Source organism: Lathyrus oleraceus, chromosome 3 (assembly GCF_024323335.1).
Source record: "Lathyrus oleraceus cultivar Zhongwan6 chromosome 3, CAAS_Psat_ZW6_1.0, whole genome shotgun sequence".
Classification (NCBI taxonomy): Eukaryota; Viridiplantae; Streptophyta; class Magnoliopsida; order Fabales; family Fabaceae; genus Lathyrus; species Lathyrus oleraceus.
Window position 1 is genome coordinate 305,230,423 of NC_066581.1, and position 22,730 is coordinate 305,253,152.

General features: G+C 34.5%; 3 protein-coding genes across 3 annotated transcripts; 2 read left to right on the forward strand and 1 right to left on the reverse strand.

Moving 5' to 3' along the window:
• Window positions 1-10,747: 10,747 nt before the first annotated feature.
• Window positions 10,748-12,131, forward strand: LOC127130991 (uncharacterized). Its single transcript, XM_051059941.1, has 2 exons — window positions 10,748-10,948; window positions 11,001-12,131. Exons 1-2 carry the CDS (start codon window positions 10,748-10,750, stop codon window positions 12,129-12,131), a joined length of 1,332 nt encoding a protein of 443 aa, XP_050915898.1.
• Window positions 12,132-16,372: 4,241 nt separating this feature from the next.
• LOC127127283 (mannan endo-1,4-beta-mannosidase 6) lies at window positions 16,373-18,559 on the forward strand. The gene is made up of 5 exons (XM_051056434.1): window positions 16,373-16,959; window positions 17,113-17,307; window positions 17,400-17,522; window positions 17,640-17,851; window positions 17,985-18,559. Exons 1-5 carry the CDS (start codon window positions 16,546-16,548, stop codon window positions 18,415-18,417), a joined length of 1,377 nt encoding a protein of 458 aa, XP_050912391.1. The 5' UTR covers window positions 16,373-16,545; the 3' UTR covers window positions 18,418-18,559.
• Window positions 18,495-20,816, reverse strand: LOC127127281 (serine/threonine-protein kinase STN8, chloroplastic). Its single transcript, XM_051056433.1, has 5 exons — window positions 20,136-20,816; window positions 19,869-20,042; window positions 19,248-19,652; window positions 18,760-19,094; window positions 18,495-18,622 (listed from the first exon to the last, which is right to left on the reverse strand). The coding sequence occupies exons 1-5, from the start codon at window positions 20,673-20,675 to the stop codon at window positions 18,574-18,576; spliced, it is 1,503 nt and encodes a 500-aa protein (XP_050912390.1). The 5' UTR covers window positions 20,676-20,816; the 3' UTR covers window positions 18,495-18,573.
• Between the last annotated feature and the right edge of the window lie 1,914 nt (window positions 20,817-22,730).

Sequence of the window (22,730 nt, forward strand, 5' to 3'; positions counted from 1 at the left end):
GTTAAAGATATCAATCGAGAAGTATACCTTATTGTTCTTGATGCTCTGGCATGTTGGAAAGAGCATGAGAGAGCCTTTTTCGAAAATCTTCTTCTGAGAAATGGTTGGTGAAGTATTTCGTCCACCAATTGTGCAATTCAGCTGTTACGAAGAATGATTGTTCGAACAGGAAGGTTGGGAGTTGAAGAACCTGGTCGCGAGTGAAAGCAGCGCAAGCTTTATAGTCTTCGAAGCCGAATTTGTGTTCCAACCAGTAGATATCTTATTCCCAAATATAAAGAGAACCATATTGAAATTGGTTAAAGCCAAACTATTTGGCTACTAGGATAGGTTGATAACCGACAAAGCCATAACCAGGAGCACCAACTTCGATTCTAGTTGACAAGAGTGTGGGGGTCAGGAAAGCTGCCCAGACTAAGTTCGACATAGTAGCAGAAGATGGAGAAACATCAAGAAACCGGTTTCTAAGCCAGGACGGTCCTATGAGGAGATCCATAAAAGGATCCATTGATCCGTCAAAAACTGGCGAGTCGAGAAATAAGTTGATGTACTTCAAGAGGATCCTTGGGAGTGGATTTTCTTGAGGGATGATCCAAGCCAACCTAGTAACCTTGATGGCTCTACCTTCGTCTTACAATAGTAAAACTTGGGAGGTGGTCACATGAAGTTTTGGCTCGAAAGTGGCGTTCAACCACAGTTGTAGGATCCAAAAGGGACCTAAAACTAGGAATGACTTATTGGTCTCAGGGAGGTGTTTCAGTTTGTAAGAAGCCTCTCCAAGTGATTGGTAGAGGTTGGCTAAAAGGAGTTTGCTCAAAGAAACCTTTTTGACCTTAGTGCAGCTGGATGGCCAGGGGAACAAACTTCTTGGCTACCTGCGGGGAGCTAGAGCAGAAGACATAATATGATAGTTAAAAGGTCATAAAGGCTATATGCTCCTAGTCGGAGACTTCGTCGTTTTTTTGTCATGGTTATCGAGGATAACGTTCTTGTAACCGAAGCGTTTGATGGTGAATTCGTTTTTGGTTTATAGGGTCGGAGCGAAGGTTGGACCTAGAGGATTCAAACCTGTAATTGATGTTACATCAAACAAAGTAGGTTTTAATAGGCCACGTGGAAGCTGGAAAGTATTGGTCGATTCTTCCCAGAAGAATATCAAAGCTAATAACATAGTTGGGTTATATTTGGGACCCGTCTTGGAAATGTTAACCATGTCGTAGATGCCCAGTTTCTCCAATTGTTCCTTCCTTTAAGATTGAACCATATCGAGCCAAGTGATATACTCTTTGCCCAAATGGAAATTTTCTCATCTGACGAAGGGGGTTCAGGAATGTAGTCTCTCACTTCCTCATCCTTGTTTGGTAAGATTGTGAAAGCCAATGGGGTTTTGCTAGTGTTAGATTTAGATGACATTATTTGAGTGGAAGCCATGTTTGGAAATGCATTTTTGTTGAAAATAGGAGAGTGAAAGGGTTTTGTTGCTCTGTGCGAGAAAGTAAAAATTGTTAGAGGAGTTGAAAGGAGGAAGAGGAAGAGAGGAGTTGAAAAATGTTATTTATAAGCTTCTCAATGCATGTACTGAATTAGACACATGGCGTCCACATGAGGGAGATTGAAGCGTGTATTGGGGTTTACGAAGCATAACATTGATGTGAGTGGGAGCAGTTAGGGACGACGTGCAAACCCACGACTTCCTAGGAAGTAGGAGTAATAATGAGATTTTGCGCAGATCTCATGGAAAATGACAATGCTCCATAAAAAGGGTAATGATGATGATGATGATGACATCATCATAAGCAAAAACGGTGTCAAAAAACGTGATAAAAAAGGCCACGTCTCTTTTGTTTGATAGATTAAAACATGGCCTTTGGGGGGGGTAACTTGTTACTTTGGATTTTTCGACTTTATTATAAGTGGCAAGTATTAATGCGACAACAAGGAATATGTTAGGTTGAAGGACAATGTAAGATGAAGTTGCAGGGGACCGAGCTGATGCCAAGACGGAAGTCGCGCATGGTGATGTCGACCGAAGTAACTTAACGTCGAAGGGCACTGTAAGAGTTTGGGGACTTAGTGAAATTGAACACTATGCTATGTTGGCTAAAGTGGGAGTTCATTACTACAATGGAAATAATATCGACTTAGGCATTGTATGTGGAAAATGCTGGAGTGGGTTGTCGTAGAATGGTTGACATTAAAGACTTCAATGTGGGAAGTTAGTTCTTGATGGCCAATAAAAGTAGTTAAGATATTTGAATGGTATTAAAAGAGCGGGAACTGGTTTAACATAGACGGGTACTCGAAGACACGTGGAGGCTCATCGGAGAGAACCGTTGCATGGGGAAGAAACATGTAGTGATAGGGTTAGTCGACCGTTCTTGGGTAGTTATTTTAGAGTAGTATATATAGGGACTTATGTTCATTTGGGAAGGGGTCAGTAATTGTGCACATATTCTGTAAACTCAAAGTATTTGTGCATTTGAGAAACGAGTGAGAAAAATGTATGTATGCGTCCATAATTTATAAATTTCGTCTTTTCACATTTAAGTATCTTTTATGCATTGAATTACCTTTCGATTTCACTATAGATTTCATGCTTCTACTTCACCTTGCATTTTGTTTTCAATCTTTATTTTGAAAATATTTTATTCCAAATCTTGCCTCAAACATTAAAATAAGTCGAAGAAGTTACCCTTCGGTTTCGACACAATGTTGTTAAAAACCATAAATGCACACAAATATGTTCCGGGAGATTTTCGAGTTTGATCCCTTAAGTATTAATAAAAACTGGTATTCGTTTACCAAATTTCACAGTAAACACTTGTATGCTCACGGTGTAGGCTTAAGCGCTTATTTATATCACGATAGAATGGACTAAACAATGTTCTTTTGAGAAAAGGCTTTCGATCGCGCGGGGGCGAGAAAATATAAGTTTGATATGTTGAATTGTTCTTATGAGGATGATGAACGCTCGGTAAGACCAAGATGTGTGCCCCGGGGCCGATTGTTCAAGGCTTTCATGGAGTGTGTACTCTAATGTTCCTTTTTCATCAAAGGGTTTATGAAATTGGTTTGCAGAAGAAGAATGCTCGGTAAGACCAAGATGTGTGCATCAGGGCCGGTTATTCAAGTTTTTCATGGTGTGTAAAACTCCAATGTCCCTTTTCTTGCGAGTTTAATTATGTGTTTTATAACGGAAGAAGAATGCTCGGTAGGACCAAGACGTGTGCCTCTGGCCGATTATTCAAGGTTTTCATGGAGTGTAAAACCCCAATGTTCCTTCTTCTAATTTTATTAGAAAATATTTAATCGAGTTGGAAAATAGGTTGGGAGGAAAGTCGCACAAAAATAATCAAGAGTTAACACGCGAGGGTCAAAAAGTTAAGATGCGAATTAAAATAGTGCGCATGAATTATAGCGCGAGGTTGCAAAATGGACCTGGTCCATACCTTGTCACGTATTGATGCGAGGTCACGAATTCTCTCGTAAGACTGCGATTTCTTTTGTAAGGCCACAAATTCTTTTGTAAGGGCATGAATTCTTTCGTAAGGCTTTGAATTCATTCATATGGCCACAAATTCTCTCGTAGGACTACAAGTTCTTTCGTAAGGCTGCAAATTCTTTTGTACGGCCACTAATTATTTTGGATGGCCATGAATGCTCTTGTAAGGACGATTTAAATGTAATGAAATCTAAATGTTGTTGTAAGACCCCAATTTGACCCTCAGATCCCTCATGCTACCTCATCATTTGCATTGGCTTTGGGATCACACCTTGGTATCCTCCTCACCCCTCATTCATTGAGTTTGTATTGAGAGAGATCACCAAGCATATTTGGTTGTATCATACCTTATTTTTGTTTGTTTACTAGCCAAAATACCAAAAATATGTCTAGTGTAGTTTTGTTTCTTTTGTAGGTAGTGTGTGCATCCACATGTGTCTCACCAAGTTCATATCCAAGGTTTGAGACCCTCAGTACAAGAGATCAATCAAGGAAAGATTAACCATGGTTTTAAGCATCATATTTGGATCCCTATGTTCTTTATTTTTCATTTTTATCAAGAATTCATCAAGAGTTTGAAGCTTGTTTGCCTTGGAAGCCCTAATTCATCTAGGTATCTTATGTGACTTCCCCAACAATTTTCTTCAACAATTGGTAAAATATTTAAAGGGATAATTCATTGTACATTATCTCAAGCATATATCATCCTCCATGATCCCGAAAGAGCAAAATGACTTCAAGTTTGCAAGTTGGTTCAAAAAGGTTGACTAGAGAAAGTCAACTAGTCAAATGTAGGGTTCCCTAGACCCTATCTCCTACAATGTTTGTCATATGAAAATGATTCCAAGATGAAAGTTACTCTTTATGACATTCCAAACAACTTTCATGTTGGCATTAAGAGCTAATTTTTCTTATAAAGTTATTTTTTATGGTGAAAGATTATAGATCATTTTGTTTTTGCCCTAGATAGAAGGTCAACTTCCAAGAACCATAACTTGCTCAATTTCTATGATATGAATACCATTAAAGTTCCATAATCAATTTCAAGATGTATTATCCAATTTGTATTCTTTGAGAAAGTTAAAATTTAACTTGCAAGGGCATGTACCAAGAGGAAACATTATAGGTCATTTTGGGCCATCATGATTGAACAAGTAATTTTCCTCAACTTCTAAAATCCATAACCCCCTCATGAAAGATTCAAATTGTGTAAAATTTGTGACCAAATTGAATAGGATTAAAATAGATACAACTTTTAAGAAGGAACCATTTTAATTTGAAACTCATAGCAAAAGTTATTCAAGATGGAAAAAGTGGTCATTTGACTTTTAACTTAGAGAATTTTCAACTATGTTTGATTCTTCCAACTTCCACCTTAAAACTCTTCATGATTCAAGCTTCAAATGGAAAAAGTTTCAACAGCAAAGTTGCTCCCCTTCATGCTAGCTTTCTAAAGAATCCAAGATCATGGAATTTGGAGTATTTTTGAGTGACTTGCACGTGGGTGTAATGCATGGCCCTAATTGAAAAGTTTCATGATCAATTTTCATTTCACAATGCATGGCTTCATGTTAATGTTTCAGCATCATTTGAATTCGATTTTGAACCTGTTTACACCATTTCATGGGCCCTGTGCACACCCATGCAAGCATGCAACCTCACGTTGCTATTTTTGGTATTTGTTTGAAAGTGTGTGAAAAGAAATTGAATTGGCTATAAATACATTGCCCTTGTGCTCAGAATAAGGATCCTTTTGCCCAAGCCTTGAACTGCAACCTCCCTATCCTCCATTGATAGGATAACCTTAAAGATTTCATTTAAAATCGAGCTTCAATTCTCCTTCTATTTTGGGATTGATACTCCAAGGATCCAAGCCATTTGATCGTCCCATTCACTTCCTGCAAGTTGGTAGAAGCAAGGCAAGCCAAATTGGAAGAGAGGTTGAGCTCAATTGCATCAAACTGAAGGTGATTTTTGTGAAATTTATCTTCTTCGACTCTCCCTCAATTCTCCACCATTTTGCTTGATCTTTGGTTGTCTGAATACCTACCAATGTAGGCAACAAGATTGAGTTGCTTTGAGGTCAAATTGAAGAAACTTAGTTCATACACCTCAATTTTCAATTCCACATATCTCTCTATATAGTGAGAATTGGGAAATTTATAGGGCATATTCGAGTTCCTGGCATTTTTCTCTTCATATTAGTGTATGCATCTTTTATTTTCATGAACATTGGTGGTGGACCAGTTCGGTGAGGTCTACCGGAGAACATGATTGGAGCCCTAGCTCTGGTGGTGTGTTGGCTTATTCCCAGACCGTTTGATCATTTGCCATGTTCTAATCCTAATCATTCATTTTGATTACCCATGCTGCAACGCGTTGACCTAGTGTGTTTGGTGGATACCACACGCGTGGTCATCAGATCAGCCACCTCAATTAATGAGGGAGGTCTGATGGCCCGTATTTTTTCCTTTTATTTTATTTTTCTGATTTTTATTTTAAATACTCCTATTTTGTTTAATTCATATTAAATTCATTTTTAATCCAAAAAATATGAGACTTTCACCAAAAATCTTTAAATATTTTCCTTTTCCATATTTTAAATTAAAATAATTTTTTGGATTAATTTTGATATTTTTTGTGAATTAAATGATTTCTGACTTTCCAAAAATTCTCAACTTTTTTGTCTAAGGTCCTTTGACCTTGTTTGACCTAGAATAAATCTCTTGACCATTTGTTTGGTGATTTGAAGGGATTTGAGGTTTTTACTATTAAAAAATTCATTTTATTCCATTTTTTATTTTATTTTTAATTGTTTAAATGTTTAAAAATGTTGTTGAGCCATTTGGTTTACCTTGTGATGTTTGAATTTCTATTTGGCCTTGATCATGGTTGATTTGGACTTCCATTTGATAAATACTATTGAATTTAGGGGGTTGATAAAGTGTACATTTCATCCTTCAAGATGAATGAATAGTATTGATTAGATGAAATTCCTCATATGATCAATTTGAGTTTCCATTTCCATTCCCCTCTTCATCTCCACCCCTCTTCTTCCCCAATCCATCATTGACCAATGACTTCTCAAATGTCCAAATGCTAGTTGATTCATCAATGACCTTGTGTCAGATGAATCAACATGAGTCTGGCTGAAATAGGTTCTTGCCATTTTATTTTTGTGTGTGGTATGTTTTAGGAGCTTGGTTATTTGTACCATGTCTCTAACATGCATTAACACCAATATTTTTATTGCACGGCCTCAGATAGTTGTGACTTCTACATAAGTCCAATTACGATTGCTTAACATAGAGTTAAATCTGTCCCAGAAGACATAGCATTCTTGTAAGTGAGATTGTAAGTCTCCCACTCTTCATGGCATTGTGTGAAGACTTAACCTTTTTTCCATTTGTGAGAGCTAGTGGCATACTTGTTGATTTATCCAAGTTGGAGCCCTTCTCACAGATGATGTCTTGGTTTATGTCTTCATACTTGTGAATGAATGGTTGAGTGTTCTCCAAGGAATGACTTAAATAATTGAATTCCTCAACTAACATTTCATTAACTTCTTTTATTATTGCTTTACTTTTATGTCATTTACTTAATGCAATTTAGATTTCAGTATCTTTATCATTCATTGTCATTTACATTTCATGCAAGATATTTATGTTTCGGTCATTTTCACTTTGTTTACTTGAGTCATGTCATTTGTGCTTGTATATATTGTGTGCTTGTAATTTTGTTCTATCTGTGGTCTTAGGACCTTAAGATACTTAATAACAACAAAATCCTAACAAATATGTTGGTGGACTGTTGGACCTTTGCCCTTAACTTGATCTGAACTCTTGGACTTAGAAATAGGCAACAATCCATGCTTTGAAGGACTTGCCCAATGCCATTATTTTGAGATTGAGCTATTCTTGGTCAATGCCATTATTTTGAGATTGAGCTATCCTCTACAGTGCCTTTCATCTGATGCAAGCCTTGGGATTTCCACTTGAGTTTATCTGTTACTTTGTCTATGTGCTTGTTTTAGTATACTATTATTATTGTTGATGTCTAATGATTGTTTCTGTGAGTTTACCACAAGGAAATTTTTCATCTGATACATTTGAAGACATTGAAGACTGCTTGCTATTGTAGTGCTTGCTTGGATGTTATGTCTATCTTTATTTGATGTCTTGGTCTTCATTATTAATTGCTTGGATGTTGTCTATGCTGGTTGCTTGCTCAATGGTCCAAAGGAAATGGGTTTCTATCTTACATTCTTGTTTTGTGGATTGCTTCCCATTGGTCATATATTTTCAACTCTTAACTTTTAATTTTATCTAGGGTAGTCTCTTCATCTCCTCCTTTTTTTCTTAAATTTTAAAATCTCTCCCTCCTTTTAAAACATTCTCTATTTGTATTTTCAACTTAGACATGTTTTAATTAGTAGAAACGTTGGCCTTATGCCATTGATTTTCAAAAAAAAAATCTTAATCAAACTTGTAAATAAACTTAATCATATTGACTTAACTTTCAAAAAGACAAAAAGAACCAACAACCTCATTTAAATCCTTGGCCATTTTGTGCCCTTTTCTTCTGAAACTTTTGTAAAAATCAATCCCCCAACTTTCTTTGAAATTTTTACCATGAAATACGGGGTTTTGATCCCTCATTTTTATGTTGGTACGTAGGCATAAGACCGAAGCTCTTGTCAAACACAAAAATATAATAAATGAATTATTTTCTCATCCCCTCAATGTATTTGTTATCAAACATCTTTTCAACTAAAAACACTTGCACACAAAAAATGGCTCCCTAGAAGTACCTAGGATAATTTGGGTGCTAATATCTTCCCTTTGTGTAACTAACCCCCTTACATGTGATCTCTGACAATTTATTAGTTTTGATTTGAAAACTTCTTATCTCTGGATTATATTCGTACATTTTTCCTTTCCTTTGGAAATAATAAAAGTGCGGTGGTGACTCTGATTTTTCATTGACATCGGGTTTATCCATAACTCGATGGTCACGAATGCACCGCTATAGTTGCGTGCCAAAACGTATCGAAAAACAAGTTACTAACGTGAAGCGTGATCATCGCAAACAAATCTAAATGCAAACGAAACATAACGTAAAGAGGGGAGATCATAACGAAATGAAATTTAACGTATGTGAAGGCATGTCGTAACACAATGGATTGTGCGAGACGCAACGAATTGATATAAGCAACACAACAACAAAAATTGCAAATGTCACACGTAATTACAAAAAAAATCCAGCAGCGTTGCTAACACACAATGCGATCATTGCAATCGAATCAGAAAAATATGCATAATGTACAATATTAACGAAACGGCATCGCGCGCGAATTGTCGTGCAAAGGCTTAACGCGTCGCAAGTAGTCATACACGTTACTGACGCATTTTCAAAACTTGACTCGGTTTTGACCTAACGAAAACAGAATAAACATCATACCCACACATATAATATATCATTAAAATGATTACAAAAACAGAGTCCATTCCAGCAAAATTAAATCAATACAAATAATATTCAACTTATTCAAACAAAATCGAATCGAAAATGTCACCAACAATGTCGATGCGGAGTTGCAAGAAAGTTGTCCAACGCAGCTGAGTTGTTGTATGTTATCGAAGAATGAACAGTTGTTGTTGCAGTGGCTGTACCAGAAGTGCAAAGTCGAAGCAGTGGTTGAGTTCACTGAGGGGTGGGGTTTGAAACGGTTTTGCAAGATGTTGTTATGATGGAGTCCGCTTGAAAGTTGAAGAGAGTGAGGTTTGAGAGTAGCAGGAAGTATGGTTTGAAATGGTGAGATTTAGAGGGTGGTAACGGCGGGTAGGTTACCTTGGCCGTGAGTTTTATAGATGATGATCACTGTTGTATGAGGTAAAGTGGAAGTTGAAGGTGGATGATGGTGTTCGCCATGGTTTGAAATTGCGGACCGCATCACTTGATGCGGCCGCAATATTGCGGTTGCGGTCTGCAATGCATTGGCAACAGACCGCAATTGCAGTGTGAATGGAAATCACACGCAACAACTGCATCACTGTCGCAACGTTGCCGCAACATAACGGTAATTACTGCAACATAACCGTTTTTCCACCGCAATAGCTATAACACATTATTCTTATACATAATTCAATTTTGACTTAAAAACAAAAGTAAAGAATAAGAATATTTTATGCAAAAAATGAATCTAAGAATCAGGAATATTAATTTTATGTACAATTTTGTTCTGCATCAAGATTCTATTTCGAAATACAAAAACTAATGCCTTTATGTCATTCATTCTCTTCCATTAAGATTCCAATTTCCAAATACAAGAATTTTATTTATTTATACTGTCTTTGCTTCAACAATTTACATTCACCAATTCATACCTTCAAGACTTCATGTTGATCTTCTTCTCTCTTGGTTGCATTTTGTGAAGTAGAACTGAAAAAAAAGTCATATTTTCTTCTCCAATTTCATCCATTTTAAGGTATGAACTTTGAACTCTACTTCACTTTCTCACTTCACTCATAATCTTTGCCGTAGCTTGTTATTATAGTAGATTTGTGATAGTTTTCTTTTTAGTATATTCTTCATCCAATTTCATCTATTGTAGTAGATATGTGCTTATTGATTTTTTTAATTTTTGTTACAAGAGTGTGAGACTTCATGTTAATCTTCTTCTCTCTTGGTTGCATTTCTGTTATTGGTTTTTATCATTATGTTATTTCTTTTATTTTATTGAATTTATGACTTGTACTTTTATCACATGTATTATTTATTTATTTATTTAAAATTTTAGTGAGTGAGTGGGAGGAAATTTAGAGAGGGAAACTAGAGAGAACAAATTTTAGTGAATAAATAATAGGGAATTTATAGAGGGGATAAATTTTATTAGTTAAATTTTTAAATTGTATTAGTGAATAAATGGAAGAGAATTTATAGAGGAAATAAATTTTTAGTGAATAAATTTTAGCTAAAGTTTGTGATTTTGTGATACTTGAATAATTTTAATTTTTTTAAGAATTTATAATCTCGTGTCTTGTAGTTACTCATGCAAATATTAAAAAAGTTAATTATTAAATCTTATTCATCCAATACTTAAAATGAATATTTTATTTTTTTTTACAAACACTTTTTGTTTATTTAAATTAATTAACTAAATTTTAAAGATAATATCATATTTTATTTAAATTTTATATTTATAACTAATTATTTTTATATTCAATTAATAGGTATTATTGAATAATGCCTCCACGAGAACAATTTCCTACAGAAGGTTTGGATGGTGCTCCAAGTGAGGATATTGGATGGTATTTTGGAACACCAGAACCCGGAAATCGCAATAATGTTCGTTACAAACTTTGTATTGTAGTAATAAAAGGTGGCATTACAAGACTGGAGCAACATATAGCACACATGAAAGGACAGGTTGCGGCTTGTGGTAGAGTAACAATTATGGTTAGAGAAAATATGATGAAACTTTTACTTGTTTCAAAAGCAAAAAAGAAATGATTCTAAGAGAAGAAAAGAAGAATTTGAAGAACGTTTAAGAGGAGATGATGAAGATGCAGATGAAGATATGAATACTCTTATTGATGATCAATTGAGATATGCAACACAAGAAAGCCTTAGATCACGCCGAGAATGCGAAAATATGCAGCAGTTCAGACGAGAAACAAGAGCTTCTGAAAATGCATATGAACATGGTGGAAGCTCTCGTGTCAATGTTAGTGGCACTGGAAGGCTAGAAGACATCTCTTTTTATTTGAGATCTGCTAATATTGATCTTGTTAGGAGACAAAGTATGAAGCAACCAAGAGCTGGTAAAGGATTTTTAAAGACTTGGAGAAAAAGGCTTGGAGAGGCTGTAAGTAAATTTATAATTTACGAGCGTTTGCCTATGAATTTATCTAACTCTCATTGGTTGCATAATTTTATTTATACTGCTTCTGAAGTGGGAAAAGCCAAATGCCCAACTCCTTATGAAATCTCGAATGTTTACTTAGTAGCTGAATATAAGGAAATGTTAGAGTGGATAAATAGTATGAAAAAAACTTGGCAAGAAAGAGGAGCAACAATAATGTGTGATGGTTGGACAGACAGTATCAACCATACTCATATTATGAATTTCTTGGTATATTGTCATAAAGGTACTGTATTTTGGAAATCTGTTGATGCTTCTGATGTTGATAGTAGAAACACTGACTACTACTTTCAATTATTGGATAAAGTTATGGAAGAAGTGGGTGAAGAGTATGTAGTTCAAGTGGTAACAGACAATGAAGCCGCATTAAAAGCAGTTGGTCAAAAACTTATGGAGAAGAGGCCACATTTATACTGGTCTTCTTGTGCAACTCATTGTTTATATCTTTGCTTGGAGGATATAGGAAAAAAGAAAAGCATACATAATTTATTAAGTAAAGCAAAAATGGGGACAACCTTCATCTATAACCACACATATATTGTGAGTCTCATGAAAAAATATACAGGTGGTAGAGATATTGTTCGTCCTGGTGTTACCCGATTTGCAACACAATTTCTACAACTTCAAGCAATTGTGAGACAAAAGGAAGGTCTTGAAAACATGTTCAATTCTGAAGAATTTAGAAAAACAAAATATGGTAAATAAAAGAAAGGACCGGGATATGAAGCAAGGAAAATTGTTATGAGTAGGGACTTTTGGAGTAAGGCTAATGATATATTGAAAGTATTTAAGCCAATTGTAAAAGTTTTGAGACTAGTTAATGGTGATGAGAAACCAACAATGGGTTTCATATATGAATCCATTGATCGATCAAAACAAGCAATTCAACAAAATTCTCGTTATCATTCCAAATATAGTGATATCATTTACAAGCGTTGGAAATTCATGCATTCTGATCTTCATTCTGTTGGTATGTGAATATATTCTATAATTTTGATTTTGTCATGGAATTTAAATTTATAATATCATATCCTTAATAACTTATTTTCACTTCAAGGTTATTTTCTTAATCCGCAATTTCAATGTGGAATTGAACATGGAAAAGTTGTGTATAAAGAAACATTTAATGGAACAACTAATGTAATTATGAAGATAGAAAGAAACATGGATGCTCAAATCAAAGCTTTAAACCAAGTAAGTAATGGGTATTATATTTTCATTTGATAAATTATTTATTAAGAAATTTGTTTATGTACTTATATGTTTTGTTATATTACCTAGCTAACACTTTTTAGAGAAAAGAGTGAAACTTTTGATACACCTCTAGCTCAAAAATCTTGGTCTAAAATGGATGCAGGAAAAATACAATTTTTTATTTATAATTTTTTATAAATATACTTTATTTTTTTAATATAATCAATAATGTTCTTTTTTTTCTTCTTGGAAAAGCCCAATGATGGGAATACCATGGTTCATGTACTCCTGAACTTCAACGTTTGACTATGAAAGTTGTTAGTCAAACAACCTCTGCCACAAACTGTGAGAGAAATTGGAGTACATTTAGCTATATCCACACAAAGACAAGAAACAGATTGAAGTACAAAAAATTGCATAAGCTTGTCTTCACACATTATAATATGAAGTTGAGAATGAGGGATAAATTAAGGAAGAGTCATGAAGAGATAGAAGCAAATTTTGATCCGATAAATATTGACTATATATTTCAAGAAGATCTGTTGTCTCATTGGATAGAAGAGAGAGAAAATCTATTATTGGATGCAGTTCAAAATGCAGAGTGGTTGCCGATAGTTGATACAGATGATGAAAATGTTGATGATAATAGTGAAACTAATGAAAGTGGTGGTGGTTTAAGTCCACCAAGCAGTAATAGTGGTGATGGAGGTGGTAATGAAGTGGATAATGAAGGTGAAGGTGAAGGTGGAAGTGGAGGTGGTGATGATGAAGGAGAAGATGATGAACTTGATCCATATCATGAAACACCACCAAATTATAGGCGCTATAGGAACTTAACTAATATGGATCGTTCTGACAACTTGCTAATTGAGACAAGAGGAAATGTGTCACAATCTGGAAGAAAGGGGAAAAGGAAACAAAATGTTCCACTTGAAGATTCTTCGTCTTCTAGTATTTCTCATAGCTTTAGTGATTTTGGGATTGGTGATTCATCACAAAGTAGTCAACAATCTTATCCGCCTGTTTATCAATATTCATATTTCAACCCTTATAACAAATATCCTAGTGATCAAGCTCCTCCGTACTACCAACGATCAATGAATTATCACAATCCTTATCATCAACAATCAAGTAATGATTTTTTTGGTTATGTCTTTGGACGGAGAGCTACACAAGATGATAGTCAGGGTGAAAATACAAGTTATGCTCCTTCATGCCATTCCACAATGTGGTAGAAAGAGACATGTAAGTTATATTTTAAAACATTTGAATTTATATTTAGTTAACTTTATGTGCGAAAAATCTTAATTTTAGATGCAATTTAAAGATACTAATTAAGGAGTTTCATCTTCTTCTTTTTTTGCAGTGGACATCGTTATGTGACAAAATGATGTTGTTTTTCACCATCAAGATTGCAATATAGGACATTAATATATTTTTGTCTATAATCCTTTTTATTTTAAATAAATTGTAACTTATATTATGTGCTTATGCTTGATTAAATTTACAGTATTATTTATGATAATGTTTGTTTCATTAGAATTCAACTTAAATTATACATAAATATCATACAATAAATATGATACAATAGTTTAAAAAGTGAATTAAAACTAATACACAATTATAAATACAATAAACATAAATAATTTTATAATTTTTTTTATATTTAATGTGTGTATAAAATAATTTCAGGTCGCAATGCGCAACGCAGTGACCGCATTGGTCGCAATCGCAACATCCGCAACCGCATCTGCAGCCGCAACCGCAATTTAAAACCATGATATTCGCATCTAAACAATGACATTTTCGCTGGGAAAAAAAATAACGCATATGAGGTCTAGATGTGTTTAGGCGTGGTTCTCACAGTGGAGGTCTGGATCGGAGCTATAGGTTCGAGTAGGTTGTTTGTGTGTTGTGTTTACATGGTGGAGAGTTGGTCGCAATATGGTGTTGTTGTTGCTTTGTATGGTTTGGAGGGTATTGTGAGTTTGAGAGAGGAAGAGGGTGGCGTTAGAAGGAGATGGTGAGAGTTTTATGGTTGTACGTGATGAAATAGGGAGGAGAAGTAAGGGTTTACATGGTGTGTTGTTGGTTAATGTGAAGGCATGGATTTTGGAGTGTGGGGTGGCCGCGTGAACAGTGGTTGACGATGGTTGCACTGTGTTTTCTTGGGTTTATGTGTAAATGGAAGGTGATAGGAGGGTTGCATGTTTAGTGTAGAAGATGGTTCACTGGGTGAGTTAATGGAGGGGACATGGTATGTGAGGGTTCATGTTTGTATGCATGGGGTTTATGAAGTGGAGTGTTGATTGGAAATGGTGTACTGTTATGGTCCGGAGAGAAAGGTGAAGAAGAAGTAGCAAGTGTGAGAAGACGCATGTTCGGTTACGTGAAATGGCTCTTTGTGAGTGGGTGTATTAAAAATGGAAAAAAAAAAAAAAAAAATTTAGTCAGATAAAAAGGCTTAGACATATCAAAATACATACGCATGAAGATGCAAAAAAAATTTAACCAAATACACCGGATTAAACTACGCGTACAGTTGTAGGCCAAAATCTAAAGAAAACAAATTGTTCACTGATTTTACGCGCAGTTAAAAAATTGATTCAACCAATTTATATGTAAAACCGAAATTTTATTCTAAATAAAACAAAATAAAGTTGAATTTATGAAAGTTTGAAATACCCAGACAAAATTAAGATATTACAGCTTATCATTAAAGACTGGATTAAGCTCAACAGAAGACGACGGATGTACGAGTATAATTTAGTGCACATTCTCCTTCCTTTTCGTTCTCTTTTATATTATTTTTTTTCATAGAATTTCATACTTAGGCTTTACTATTTTCTTAGAAATTGTATGTTGCTAGGCTTTATCAACTTATAGTAATTTATGGGTAAACTTAGGTATGTGTCAGACTTATGTCTTTGAATCATCTTCTTGGTGATTAAATTTGTACAACTATTATTTTATATTCCTTAATCAATTAAGTGAATTCAAGTTACACACCCCGTGTGAATTGAATTTGGCATAATTAACGCGTTGATTTATTGGTTCATTCGTTATTCCTCTTCTAATTCTTTTATATGATAATCTTTTTATTGATATGATTTATTTTAATTTATGCTCTTTTTTTTATATCTCAAAATATCAACAAAAAAAAAAATGTAGTTAACACTATTTGGAGAATGTAAGAACCTTTATAATAGAGTGGATAAATAAAAGCACAACCTTTATAATAGAGTTAAAACAAAAATTAGCTGTCTTAATTGAAACCTATGTTTTGTCGAACACCCAAATGATGCTCAAAGCTGACCCTACCCCATGCACTTCGGAGGAAGGTTGCTACTTTCATTCCAAACTTGTCTTTAACCTTAGTGTTCTTGGATTCTTCTTAGTTTTGGAAATCCCTCACACATGATTCTTCAAATTAACTTCTACTCTTAACTCTTCCAACCAACTTTTGGCAGAAACGTCACACAAGTATGGTCTATTTTTTTTTACACTATTGGCAAATTTTTATCACTTAGTTCTATATGAATATATGTGATGGAGATATAATAACAAGAGTTGATTATGACTATGTCTTAGATAAGGGAAAATTAAGATATATCAAACAAAAGGCTATTTACTTGTATAAGTTTAAATTGTGGAACCCACATGAAAGTGCCTTAAGAATTAGAGGTAAAGTTTTTGCAACTTTACTCCTATCCTTCACTTTCATAAACCATTTGTTTTTACAATGGTGTACATATATAACATTTTTTTTCTTCACTTTAAAGTTAGATATAGAATGTAGTTTATACTTTACCGCTAATCTTTTGAATTTGGTCGATTTTTATGTGAGATACTTAACTTAAGATGTTCATATATATAATAGCATGGCCCAATAGACATGGACATTGTGGCTAAGTAACAAACCTCAATGGAGAAATTTGGAATATGTGTTACTTTTCTATTCTTTCTTTTGATTCTAAGTTCCGATGCTTTTAGTAGGGTGGATGAAGAGGCATTAAAGGATGATCAAAATCATGTAGAAAAATCTTTCAGAAACTATTGGAGTGAAATAATGTCGGATATTGAAGATGATGAATGGCAAATGGTGAAGACGAAAGGAAACCAATTTGTGGTGAATGATCAACCTTTCTATATAAATGGATTCAACACATACTGGTTGATGATGTTTGCTGCTGATAACTCCACCAGAGGAAAAGTCACTGATGTCTTCAAACAAGCATCCTCAATAGGTATGACAGTTTGTAGGACTTGGGCTTTCAATGACGGCCAATGGCGAGCCCTACAGAAATCACCTTCGGTTTACGATGAAGAAGTTTTCAAGGTGCCTGTAACTTAATCATTAATTTTATAACATGGTTAAAATATGATGATCATCTATGTTGCATTGACACTTCTGATTTAAAGCGTGTCTGGTATCTCTGACGCTGGCGCATGTTAGTGTTTATAATGTAAATTTTACTATTTTGAGTGACAGGCATTGGACTTTGTGGTGAGTGAAGCAAAGAAATACAAAATAAGGTTGATATTATCATTGGCTAACAATTGGGAGGCATATGGTGGAAAAGCACAGTATGTGAAATGGGGCAATGATGTTGGCCTTAACTTGACCTCTGATGATGACTTTTTCTCACATCCAACCCTTAGAAGCTACTATAAGTCCCATGTTAAGGCAAGTTCCACCTCAAAACCTACATTGATTTTACTTTAAGCATTATTGTTGTTATTATATTCCTCAATACTGAATTGAGTTTCACTGTGTAGACTGTGCTCAATAGAGTTAACACATTCACAAACATCACTTATAAGGAAGATCCCACCATTTTTGCCTGGGAATTGATGAATGAGCCTAGATGCAACTCAGATCCCACAGGTGATAAATTACAGGTTTGCGCCTTGTAAACTTCTTCTGGCCACCAAAACAGAAGGGCTTTTTACCACTTATATATAGCAGCTTGTAATAATATCATCTACTTGCACTCACTCAACTACTATTCATTCTAGGATTGGATACAAGAAATGGCATTCCATGTGAAGAAAATTGATCCGAAACACCTAGTGGAGATTGGACTAGAAGGATTTTACGGCCCCTCAACACCGCAGAGACTTCAGTTCAATCCAAATACTTATGCTCAACAGGTTGGAACTGATTTTATCAGGAACCACCAAGTTCTTGGTGTGGACTTTGCTTCTGTTCACATGTATGCTGACTCTTGGTAAGTATGCGAAGCTGTTTTAGATACTATCATAAAACTAGCTTCTGCTAAGCTAACCGTTTATCGAAATTTTTGCGCCTTTTTATATGAATAGTACAACAGTTTCTAACTCAGTTGATTATCGTATTTGAAGGGTTTCGCCACAAATTTCTGATACACATATCTCATTTGTAAAATCATGGATGGAAGCACACATAGAGGATGCTGAAAAGTATCTTGGAATGCCGGTTATTTTTTCTGAGTTTGGTGTATCATCCAAAGATCCTGGCTACAATTCAACATATAGAGACACACTAATAAGCACTGTTTACAGCTCCATCCTAAACTCAACAAAGAAAGGAGGGAGTGGTGCTGGAAGCCTTTTGTGGCAGGTTTTTCCTGACGGAACGGATAATATGGACGATGGTTACGCAATTGTTTTCTCAAAATTTCCTTCCACTTCAAGTATTGCATCTCTTCAGTCTTATAGGCTTGGTTTGTTCAACTCCTTGTGTTCTTCCAAATGCCAATGGAGTTGTAAGAAGAAAAAGTTATTAGAGAAGATACTTTTTCATGAAGAATTCTAACTTATGTAAAGTTTTCAGTTGTAAAGCTATGGTGATATAAAGGCATGCATGTATAAATATGTGGTTCACCGTATCAATCTGATTGTATTACATATTTGGCTTTGTTTGAATAAACAGCTTAGTTAAGCGCTTACCATATAAATGTGTATGTATAACCTATTTCTGTTGGTTCCATAAGCTATTTGGGAGAGGTAATGGGAATAAGCTGAAAACAGTTTATGAACGTATTATAAGTTATAAGTTGTTTCTATAAGCTCTTTCAAATAGTCGTGCAGGTGTTTATACATGTATGTAATCTCAATCAAATCATTCAAACAAACCGAAAATTTATAAGCAGCTCACTTTGTGCTAAAGCTGAATTTCGAAAGAACGGCGGCTGCCTGATCAGCACTGAGAAGAAAATAAGGATGCCGCAAAGCAGAAGCAGCGGATAAACGCTTTCTTCTTTCGGAGATAAGCTTTGACGCTAAGTCCCAGCCTCTACCAGAATCACTATCAAGGATTTGGAAGTTAGACTTCATGCGAGTAGAGTCCCTCCATTTGTTCAAATCGTATCCGCATGTTCTCATTTCCAAATTGAAATTTTTCAAAGCAGCTTGAGACCTTAAGGTTGGTATTGCCATTTGCAGGAGTACAATTCCAGCAGAATACATATCAAAGAGATCAGGACTGTTTAACTGCAACAGTAATCATAGAAATCCATTTTAGTACTTATTAAAGTAACTTATACATAAGCACTTGTATGATATGCTATGCGCTTATGGTACAAGCGCTTAACTAGCCTGTTTATCCAAACAGGACCTATACAAATAGGATAACAGAAATAAAACCTGCCACAAGATTGGTGAAAGTAAAGCTGCAATTGGCTCGGGAGGAAGACTTTGTGTTTCTTGTGGTAGCACATATAGTTCCGGTGGACAATAATCAGGATCCAAAGGTGTATAATCAGGAACAAAATTCTTTCCAATTCTAAGGTCTGTTGCTGCACCGAAATCAATGAGTTTAATCTGTCCTTGTTTTGTAACAACCAAGTTTGAAGGCTTTACATCCCTGTGTACAATGCCAGTATCATGAATTTTCTTAAGAGATGTAACGATTTGTCGCATTATTTGCTTGATGATAAGTGAATTTCTTTTAGAAGATTCTACACCTTGCAAGACACTTCCGAACATGATGGACTCTAAGTTTGAAGGGAAGGTTTTATCTGTCATGTAATCCCCGAGAGTACGGCTTCCCTGTGATATATGGACAACCCTGCAATTAGTGTATAGAATAGTTGGTAACATGAAGCACCGACACCCCAAACACAACACCGACACTAATACGGCGACACGGATAATAGTTTGAAAAAATGATTAAAAACATAATCACAGGTATCTGACACCAACACCGACACGGACATGTCTTTTTTCAGAGGTGTCGGTGTTATAAGAATATTAGGTAGAGAGCACCTCAAACTTCCAAACTAGCCATTTTCCACCTTTTGTGAACTGAGAATTGCTTTTATCTGCTACAAAACTTCCAAGAAACTTGGCACATGTTTCAGGAGCTGCTCTGGAGAGTCTATAATTGAACCACTCCTCAAAATCACCAAATTCTTTAGCCCCTTCAGTTCCAACCTTTATCTGCATGTTCCAAACCAACAAGGCATGATATTTCCAACAATGAAACAGTTGGGTTAAGAAGCATTGGAGAATTAACGAAAATCTCAATAATACCTTTTTAAGAATGACTTTATCCTTAGATTTAGCATCCATCTTACCTCTTCCATTCTTCTGAATCCTCTCTTTTGCATCCACATTCTTTGTTGCCAAAACAGCGGAATAAACAACACCGAACGACCCTTCGCCTATCTTATCACCAATCAAGAAATCACTCCTCTTCATGCTTCTCCGTCCGGATAAACTATCCAAAACCAATTGCGTTGGAGCCAAAAGGTACGCATCAATGGCACCAAAAAGAACACCTGGTCTTGCAGTTAAGTACAACCATGTCAGCCCAACAAAGAGAAAAATCTCCAACCTTTGCATGTCTGATAAATCCTCACTCACACTCTGAAACTTATCCAAATAAAAAGTGCTGCTCAATAATATTTCTTTGGGGATGATATCGAAAAATGCATTACACCTTATAGAATGATGGTTGAAATGGTTTGTTAAGAAAGAATTGTTAAACGGGATTGTGAGTTTTAAAGGAGAGAAACAGATTTTGTTGTGAGTATGTTGAAGTGTAGTTGTGGTAGAGAGAAGGGAAGCCATGGCTGTTGTTTAAGACAAAACACAACGTTGTCTGTTTCTCTCAGCTTTTCTTTATGTACTTTATCCATCCTAGGTTGGTCTTTAGACCATTTGTTTCTCATTCCTTTATCCATCTTTTTCTATGCATTTTCTTGGGGTTCAAAATTACTTGAAACCCCCATCCAAGAAATCCAAGAAATCCAAATAATCAAACTGCTGATAAAAATTAATGTTTTTAAGACACTTCTTAAAAACTACTATTTTGGTTTATTTTTTAAATTTTTGTGTTGAATTTTAATTCTTAAAAGGAATCAAAATTTAATTTAATACGAAGTTTTAAAAAAAATTATGATTTTTAAAATAGAGGAATCAAAATCTAAAATAAAAGAAATTATAATTAAGCCTTGCATTTCCAATGGTGCTCATACATTAGGATGAAAAACTAATAATACTTCTAAAATTGGAAAATGTACTTGGAACTTATCTTAAAAGTCTACACCACAACATTCATAAATGAATCATATTCATTTTATCAAAAAAAAACAATTTAAATATATATTTTCAAAATAAACATAAAAAAATATTAGAAGATATGCTTATGAGAAAATTTAAAAGAATTGGACGTACAACAGCTTTTGATATCACCTGCAACAATTTTTATTGAATTTTGGCTTAAATGATTTTTTTGGTATTTATAAGTTAGTGTGTTTCCTATATTTTAAGAAAATGGAAAAAAAATCTATCACATCAATAATATTAGTCCACTTAATTTCTTTTAAATCAAAAGAAATAATATATATATATATATATATATATATATATATATATATATATATATATATATATATATATATATATATATATATATATATATATATATATATATATATATATATATATATATATATACCCCAAAGTTCATCCTACCCCGATACAATTTTTATCTGATACATATTACACGGATTCAAGGCATGGTGTTTACACTCAGGAAAAACTGGGGTTATCCGGTTGAAGTTCTTATAATAAAAAAAAAATTGACTGGGTAATCCATTACCCAAACCAAAAATTGATTATTATTTTTTGTTGCCATTTTGGACTGTGTAATTGATTACCCATATCAAAAATTGATTTTTTGGACTGTGTAATCGATTACCCTAATCATGGTAATCGATTACCCAAACCAAAAATTGATTTTTTTGGCCATTTTGGACTTGGTAATCGATTATCCTAATCAGGGTAACCGATTACACCTGCGTGGACAGTAGCAGTAGCTCTGCTTTTTACACAGAGTGCATTTTGGGTCACCCCCTTTTTCACTTACTTTCCCTATAAATAGAGGTAATATTTCCCCTCATTTTTCATGCTTCCTAACCCCCAAAAGTTCTGTCCAAGTACCATTTACTCTCCTCTCCAAATCTAAATCAAAACAAAACAAAAATCTCACTTACAAAAGTCACCCCACCAACTTTTCTTTGTCCTTTTTCATATTTTTTTCAAAGTTTCTCACTCTCTAACACTCATAACTCAGCTCCTTCACTAAACTTCCACCATAAACACTTTCATCCAAAACCTCTTGCTTCATATCCAAGCTCAACACCATTTCAACCTACCCTTTTTCAACATTTTTTGGGTAATGATTTTAGCTTAAACTTTGTTAATTTTTGGTTCTGTTTTTTTTTTTTTGTTGAAAATGGTTGTTTACCACCTTTAATCAAACTTTGTATTTTGTTTCATTTGCTATTTATTGTTGACTTGTTTTCACATTTATTTGGTTGATGAGATCTATTATATCATGGTCATGGTTGTTTAGAGTTGATAAAACCTTCAATATTTCAAACCTATTAATGATTGATCAATAGATCATTCATGATACTTTGAGGCATTGATAGGTTATCTCTATTTCAACCATATTTGGGTCATTTGATACATAGATGAAACCATTTTCTTTACATTAACTTGTTATTCTATTTGCTTATTGTTATTCTACTAACCACTAACTACTAACTCCTAACATTTACATTATTTCGCTTTACTTCCTTGCAATTTATTTTATTGTTCACTTTATTTCAAGTACTT